The sequence below is a fragment of the Protopterus annectens genome, chromosome 11.part0, assembly GCF_019279795.1.
Source record: "Protopterus annectens isolate FY-2018-M chromosome 11.part0, PAN1.0, whole genome shotgun sequence".
NCBI classification, from domain to species: Eukaryota; Metazoa; Chordata; order Ceratodontiformes; family Protopteridae; genus Protopterus; species Protopterus annectens.
The window spans coordinates 1,236,447,077-1,236,455,485 of NC_056745.1; the positions used below are offsets into that span (position 1 = coordinate 1,236,447,077).

The 8,409-nt window shown below is 37.4% G+C and overlaps 1 protein-coding gene across 3 annotated transcripts in view; it reads right to left on the reverse strand.

Moving 5' to 3' along the window:
• Positions 1-2,667: 2,667 nt before the first annotated feature.
• LOC122814864 (regenerating islet-derived protein 4-like) overlaps positions 2,668-8,409 on the reverse strand; it is a 169,908-nt gene continuing 164,166 nt past the window's right edge. For all 3 annotated transcript variants that reach the window (XM_044087146.1, XM_044087145.1, XM_044087144.1), the window contains exon 5: positions 2,668-2,849. In XM_044087146.1, the coding sequence (XP_043943081.1) occupies positions 2,782-2,849 (68 nt within the window). In that variant the 3' untranslated portion in view covers positions 2,668-2,781. The remainder of the gene's footprint in view (positions 2,850-8,409) is intronic.

Consider the following 8,409-nt stretch of genomic DNA (forward strand, 5'->3'; position numbering starts at 1 on the left):
ATGCTACAGGTGTAGCCATGGGGGCAGCTTGTGCCACCCATTTTTGCAAATTATGTGATGTCATTCTGGGAGCAATAATATTCAAGAGTGGATTTAGAGAGTATATTATGTGTTACACTCATTTTTTGCATGATATATTTCTTGTATGGAAAGGCAGTATAGGATTACTGCAATTTTTTTTGACTATATTAATGCCAATGTGGAATTTTTAAAGTTTACCTATGATTATAGTGTATAAGGTATAACATATCTTGATGTGGGCTTAAAGATTGATAGGGAAACTGCAAAACTTACCTCTGGCATCTATTGTAAACCTACTTTTTCCAATTCATATTTGAATTTTGATAGTTGGCATCCTTATGTACAAAAAAAAGTCCATCATTAAAGGGCAGCTTGTGAGGGCTGCTAGAATGATAAGTGAAGATGCCACATTTAGGGAAGAAGTGAAGTTTATATCAGAAATGTTTTTGAAGCGGGGATATCCTAGTGGTTTAGTGGCAGTGGTGGCCAAAGAGGTGATTAAAAAGAGAGTGGATGGCATTTACCAACCCATTTTGGGCAGGCCTGATCGGAATAATGGTAGATGTCAGGTAGCCATCAGGTGAGAAAGAAGGAGCCTGATAGGAAGCTTAGTTTTATTACCACTTTCAATTTGATGCAGATGGAATTGTCAAAATACTCTGGCGTAATTGGGAAATGTTGTCATATGATCAACGTATTGCGCAAAAAGTAGGATCTGCTCCTGTGATTGTCTTTAGGAAGGACAGATCATTCAAAAATTTGTTAGAATCAAAAGGAAATGAAGGAGTGGTTATTTCTAGCAGAAAATGGGGGAATTTTAAATGGGGATTAGGGAATTGTATGAATATAGGAGAGACCCCAGAGTATTTGAGGCTAAATGGACTGTATATACACATTGCAGGGTACTTTAACTTTTTCAGTATGAATGTGGTATATGTGGCTAGATGCCAGTCATGCCCGTTTTTTTATGTGGGCAAAACCTGTAGATGATTTAAAGACAGGTTTAAGGAACATTTATTGGATATAAGAAACAAAAAAATGACTAACGCCTTGAGTAGGCATATATCTGAGAATAAGGACCACATTTTTAAGTTTTCTATACTGCAACAGTTGGTTAAGGACCCTCAGGGTAGAATACTGGATGTACATTTAGATATGTGTGAATTAAGCTGAATGCCACCAGACACCTGGTATTAATGAAAATGTGAAAATTGCATGTCTTTTGAAGTTAAAAAATATTTTAGGATAACATAATTAGTTTTAGACATTTGAGTGTATATTTTTAAAGTTTTTATAGTGAAAGTTAATTTATCTGATATGTAATTGCCATGTAATGTTTTGAACTGTTATATGCACATAATTGTTATATGCATCTTGTTTTATGTCTCTGTAGTTTTTTATGTAAGTATTTAGTATAATTAATTGGTTAATTGGGTGCTTCTTTACATAAAAGGGCTGGGTTGTAAAACTGAAATTGCTCTGATGAAGTCCCTTCAGTAGTGAAGAAAGCTCTCAACCGGTGTGTGGTACAATAAAGCTTTTTGGATTTTACTAGTTGCTTTGAAGGTTTTTTAAAATGTAAAAGTGTTTAATTGTTTTAAGACTTCCAGTTCTGAGCAAACATCTGAGAGATATATACTTCTCAAACAGAGTTGCTAAAATTTTGTTAAGTTTCTGTTAGCCTTTGAACTGAAGGCAGGTGACAAAGTCAAGTCATCCAATTTGACCCAGCAGTAATATTTGATATTGATTTAAGAACTCTCTCAGGGAAAGACTTTACATTTTGTATCTTGTCTTGGACCTAGCAAGAACATCCTCTCATTGGAAAAGTAATTTATTTTAGATATAGATAGGTGTATAGTAAAGATTAGCTTAGAAGTTTTCTGTATTTATTTAAGACTATCCTGCAATGTTGTTTTAAAATATTTCTTGTGATTCTGAACTCTGTAGTCATTGTGTTGAGTTATTGAATATTGGCTTCTTCTTTTATTATTTATTATTAAATATATTTAAATCTATTTTTGTGGCTGGTTTGTTTAGCAGTATTTAAGCTCTTAGGGTACTTGCACATGTATTTGTTGACACTGTACAGCCACTCCTAAATAGCCTTGCTCTTGGTCACACTTACCATTTGGATAATAGTAACATCACACAGTAGGATTGGTCACCCTTTGAGAATGGCCTATAGTAGCTGATAAAGAGCTGGTTGGTGGCAGTGATAACTACCTTTTAGTCTGGGCAGAAGGGGGCATAGCTAGCACACTTGTTCCAGCCTTTCCCAGGAGTGTGTGCGTGTGTTTGTATTTAAATCAGATCTCAAAGTGTGTGTGTCAGCTACTTTGGCAGGGACACAAAGCCCTAGTTGGAAAGAGAGGGTGCTGCAAATTTTGGCTTGACCACTTGTCTTAAGATTTTAACCCTATTGCTTTGCCAGTGTGGAGTCTTATTGGTGCTCTAGAGAAAGAGGCAGAATCCATCCTGTCAATGTGTAATTCCCTCACTGTGTATGTCCCTCACTGGTGTTAGTGGTGGTGACTGAGGCTCCTTGATTACTGGGCCAGTGCAGGTGTGTCACAGTATAGTTAAAAACATATTTTAATAAAAGAAGAAACAAAAGACACTTCTTTGAAATTTTATTTTATTTTATTTAAATTTGTTTACCTAGGTAAAAGTTAACATAGTTGCTAAATGCACTATTTTTGTCATGCAAGTTTGCTTTGAAAGTTCACCAGAAACTAACAATTAATGTCTCCCTTTCCTTCATGATTCGAACTTGCATACAAATGGTTTTCTGTCATCACATGGAAATGGCTCCCACAAGGTAAATCCTTCAAAAAAGGACAATTATACAGTTAGAAGCAGCTTTTACTATACTGAGATATGTATGTCAGAAATTTAGTTTATGTGCTACAGTAGTAGGAAACTAAGAATCACCCTGGCTAACAACAGTACCCTATTCTGTTTTACTTACACCAGAAACAACCATAAATATATAGGGCTGCTTTCATTTAATTTTATGACATATGGTGCTGATGTTATGAATGAGCACAGTAAAGGTGACAACTCTTTCATCAATTTAAACTTATGCTTGAATGTAACACTGTTGCCGGCAGGCACATGGTGACAACTGGTAACACTGCACCTAGCAAACACATGATGACATTGTCTTTGCCTTTTATTATGCTGTAGAGTTGCCATTCAAAATAACAAACTCACCTATATTCTCATTACCTGTGCATTTCAATAATCCAGATGTATCATGATCCCAATTAGCAGAGGTTATTCGAACTGAACTATATTACTAAAAGCGAAATCTGTGGATTAAGTGGCTGAAGGAGCAGTCAATAAGCTGGAAGCTTAAATTATATAATCAACTGAATAGTAAAAAATAAATTTGGTGTGTCAGATGTTGTCCAGGTTTGAAAGTAACACTTTTTGTCCATTATTTGTGTGTAATAGAGTAATTTTTGATCATAGGGAACAAATTTGCTGTTCCAAAACACATACACACAACACAAGCACACCAAACAAACAACAATCCACACACATACACCTAAAATCTTACATCTAACCCTGCACTAAACTATACACACACCACTAACTATCCACTTACCTTAACCCAAACCCTAACCCTAAGGTCCGTCACTATCGCACACTCACCTCACTCGCGCCCTAACCCTAACTCACCTACCCCACCCTAACCCTCATGTCCACACAATCGCACACTTACCTGACCTGTGCCCTAACCCTAACTCACCTAACCTGCCCTAACCCTCACATCCACACAATCGCACACATACCTAACCTGTACCCTAACCCTAACTAACCTAACCCACACTCAGTCGCACATTTACCTGAACCCGACCCGTAACTTTCTACCACAGCGCTGAAAATACCGAAGCAACAGAAACAGACAACCAAATTCTTTCCCTAGGAAAAAATTTGGTTTTCTGTTGCTTCAATATTTTCAGCTTTCGCTGAATAGGGGTCGATATTAGAACATTCGACGTTTTGAAACTTCGATGTTCTAATACAGACCCAGGATATTTACACAGTCATCATTCACTTCCTAAATTAGCACAGCCCAAATCCAGCATTCTCCCATTACTTCCAAGGGGTGCGATTGCTTTAAAGGTATGTTTGGGGAAGTTTATCAGAGGGATAGTGGTGGGGGAATATGTGAGTGGCAGTGAGTGGGTGTGTATGTCTGCAGCAATATGAGTGGTCTTGGTTGACTATGTGTGTGTGTGTGTGTGTGTGTGTGTGTGTGTGTGTGTGTGTGTGTAGTTAGTCAGGGAATCAGTAAAGTAGTTGTGTGGGGGTGTGAATGGGTGCGTGTGTCCGTACGTTCATAGGTACTTCATAGGATTCTGATCTGTGAGGATGTTAGGAAGCCTATCCTTACAGTCCCATGCTAGATATTATCCCTTAAATTTTGCATATGAATAACCCCAAAACAGGTCAGACAAGGATATGTTGGGGTATATACATGTAAGTGTTCGGAAGTCTACATACCATAAGGGGCCTTGAACTCAATGATCAGCCTAATGAGTGAAAAGTACAGTGGATTGATTACATCCCTGGACCGGGACACCATACCTTTAGTTATATACTGTGCAATGAAAAAGGACTTCCTAACAACAGTGGATACATGTAGATGAAAGGACAGTTCATTACTGATATCCCTAACTATGAGATCAATTTTCAGGGGTGTGTTGTAAATGTAATAGTTACAAGTGCTGTTATGCTTGCTGAAGGATACAGTGAAATATTTCTTGGCATTTAGCTTTAATCCATGATTTTGCCACCAGATTTTTGTTTGGGACACCTGATGAATCCAAACTGAGTCAAGAGACTATCTAACCTACATCTTAATTTACTAATTCCATAATGATCCATTCCATGTCCTTACAGATGAGACTGGTCAGGCTTATGAGTCAATAATTATCCAGGTTATTTGAAGCCCCACCTTTGTGCAAGGGAGCCACTGCTGCTGTCCTTGCATTCATCTGGCACATAGTCTGTTTTATGGCTAATATTCAGGAACCTCTGTAGGATTTCTGGCAATTTATTTTTCAAGCAGAGCTGTAGGTTATCCAGCCTCATAGAAATAATGTTATTGGCTTTAGAAAATACATTGAGAACAAGTTCTTCAATGATTTGAGGGGGTGTAGATGACAGTATGTGATCTGAGAATATCTGAGGGGAGAGAAGATGAAGTTTGAGCTAAATTAGTCTCCACGTTGATTGGCAGGCCTGAGTATATGATATAATTTAGTATTTGCTCTGCACAGTGCTAGGTATTGTTTTTGAAATTTCTAAAAAAGTTAAAAAGGATTTGTGATTATCCTTTGCCTGGATAGCTATTTTTACCCCATATCTTGCTCTGGATGTTTTGATCAGGACCTGGAGTTCCTTGTTTTGTTTAGCAAGAATGTTTTTTTTTTTTGGCATCTTGAGAATTATATTTATTTTTGCATGCAATGAGTTTTTTCTTCTATCACAGACCTTGTTTATATTAGGGTTTTACCATAGGGGTTTGTTTCTGAAATATTTATTGATTTTATTTCTGACAAACAACTGTATTTGTACAGCTATTTATATGTGCTGGCAATTTGGCAGTAACAGATTCCACATAAGCAGTGTGGTCATCAAGATAAAAAGTGTTTTTGAATTTAGCCAGAACATCACTCAGTTTTAGTAGATTAGCTTTTGCATAATCTCAGAATACAGAGGAATTAATAGCTGCTTCAGGCTTCAGTCTTATGGTGAATGTGATTGACTTGTGGTCTGATTTGACCAAGGAGGAAGTCACTTTTGGTTGGGAGCAGACCTGTCTCATATTAGTAAGGACCAAGTCCAAGATTTTAATGCCCCTAGTTGGTGTGAGGACTAACTAGTCGGACAGTTTGATGAAGTCCAGAAATTTGTGGGCATACTTGCTTGAGTATGTATAAATCTCACAGCATATGGTGGTATAGTTGAAATTTCCTAGGAGAACGATATTTGGAGTAATACACAGGGATTCCAGAAAAGCTAGATTGGGGGTATGGGCTAAGGGGGTCATACTGGTATGATAAATGGTTTTCTCTATAATAAGTTGGACACTGAGGAGTTCTAGGGAGCTATCATATTTAGTGAGTGTAAAAGTGAGAAGTTCTTAAGAATGTAGAAACACTGTCGCTGCTAGAGTACTCCCACTGGACTTAAACCAGGTCTCTGTGAAGACACGTGTCAATGTTTTGCAGGGGAAGGAATGCTTATAGGTAGTGGAGGTTCTTGTTAAAGCTTCTAGCACTAAACAGCAATAGCTTAATGTTATCTCATTGCTAACATTAGTTGTTTTCTCAGTTAAATGTAGGAGATGTTTGTAATGTAGGTGGATTACTTTTAAGATCCTCTGCATATGTAGGTCTATATGCTTGGTCTAAACTGTGTGCATGCTTTGTTTGGTGTGATGTTGTATTGTGTGTTTTTTTTGTCCAGTAACATTGTACTACACATCTCTCACACACTGTATCTGCTGGTTTAAGTACTAGAGTGCATCCAGTAAACATGAAGCAATCACTACATTGTCTAAGGGTGACTATTTCAACTAGACTGGCTACAGAGATGGTTTGAAAGTGCAACTCCATGATTCCAACTGATTACTATTGTGGGTTGCAGAAGGAGTTGTATCAGTGAGGATAGGAGTTGATTTATTGGAGGTGCTGTTGTTTAAAACATATAATCTAAGTCTGCTTGTCTAAAAAATGTCAGTCTATGTCAACACACAAAGAGCAACTTGCCAACATAGAGCAAAACAAAGATTCTTGTCCCAATTTACCCAGAATGTCCAGACTTTTCCCTCTTACCTTTGGTGTATTCATCATGCCATTTGTCATATTCTAGTGACTGATTGAGGACTTAAGTCACTAAAAATGACATAAATTCGATTTTCAGGCTTCATATCCTTCAGAAAATGCAAGCTAATGCAAAGTCTATTATTCTAGCTAGTTTGTAAGAGCAATATTTAAAATTTGCCCTGATTTTGGGCCTCTGTCTCCAATTTTTTTAGCTTTGTCCATATGTCTTGCACTTAGATGTTGAGAGGTATGCTACTGACTATTTAAAGTACTATAGGAACCAGGAAAGTTGGTTATGTAGAGAAAGTTAAGGTTCTAAATGCCTGCAAGCTGTTTGATTCAACTATGTGGACCAGTCGTGCACAGTGTGGTTCTTTGTACAACTGTGGGCAGATGTTAGTACACCAGATATTACTAATCACTCTAACCAGTAGTGATTTGAAAAGGTAAGGTCGTATATGAAAAATATGTCTCAAGAAACCTGCATCTATGCAGTACACTGTTAATGCAAGTGCCTTACAAATGTGGGCAATTTAAAACAAAGAAAAAAATGAAAAAGCTGAAAAATAGTCAAACAAGCTCACTGTCCAACAGCAAAATGATACACTTTAACCTTCTATACCAATCAGAGGTTTATAAATGGCAAGGTTCTTTCTCTACTCTCACTAAAGTTAAAGCAAAGCAATTCTTAGCTGGATTATAAGAAAATCACCAGTAATTTATTTATTTTACATATGTTGACAGGGCTAGTCCAACTGGATATATATCCATTTTCAGTAGAGGCCCAGGGAGAAAAGCTCCACAAATCACAATATTATTTACAGTAAACGACATTTTACAAATGCAGGTACATACCAGATATTTGCCATTCCTTGTGATTCTGCTTACAGAATCTTAATACATATCGGCTATGATTAGTCATACAAAGAAATCTCTAATAACACATTTAAACTGTTAAATCACATGCTCTTTATTGTAAATAGAAAAGTAACTAGCTTATACAGGTATGGCAATACTCAGTAATAATATGAAATGTACTTATCCCACTTCTTGTAAGGCTGGTAGTTTAGTCAAATCAGGTGGAAAATTGTCACAGTTTATAGCCTTGCAACAATGTTTACATCAGCTTGTTGCAAATGTGCTCAGAGCTATGCAAAACTGAACAATTAAAAACAACACAGAAAAAGTTGAAACTATTTAAAGGAGCCCATGAGTGTTTTCAAGTAAGGAGGGAGTGCATCATGTGCAGTGTGTGTGTGTGTGTGTGTGTGTGTGTGTGTGTGTGTGTGTGTGTGTGTGTGTGTGTGTGTGTGTGTGTGTGTGTGTGTGTGTGTGTGTGTGTGTGTGTGTGTGTGTTGGGAAGGTTATGTCTGTGTGTTTCTGTGTGTCTGCGTGTGTTTGCATGTGTGGAGGATAGTGAGTGGGTAAGTGAGTGAGTGAGTGAGTGAGTGAGTGAGTGAGTGAGTGAGTGAGGAGGTATGGACCGCCAACAAAGCTATCGACTTATTTGTTCAAGAATCAGGGACAACTCAAAAACAACAGA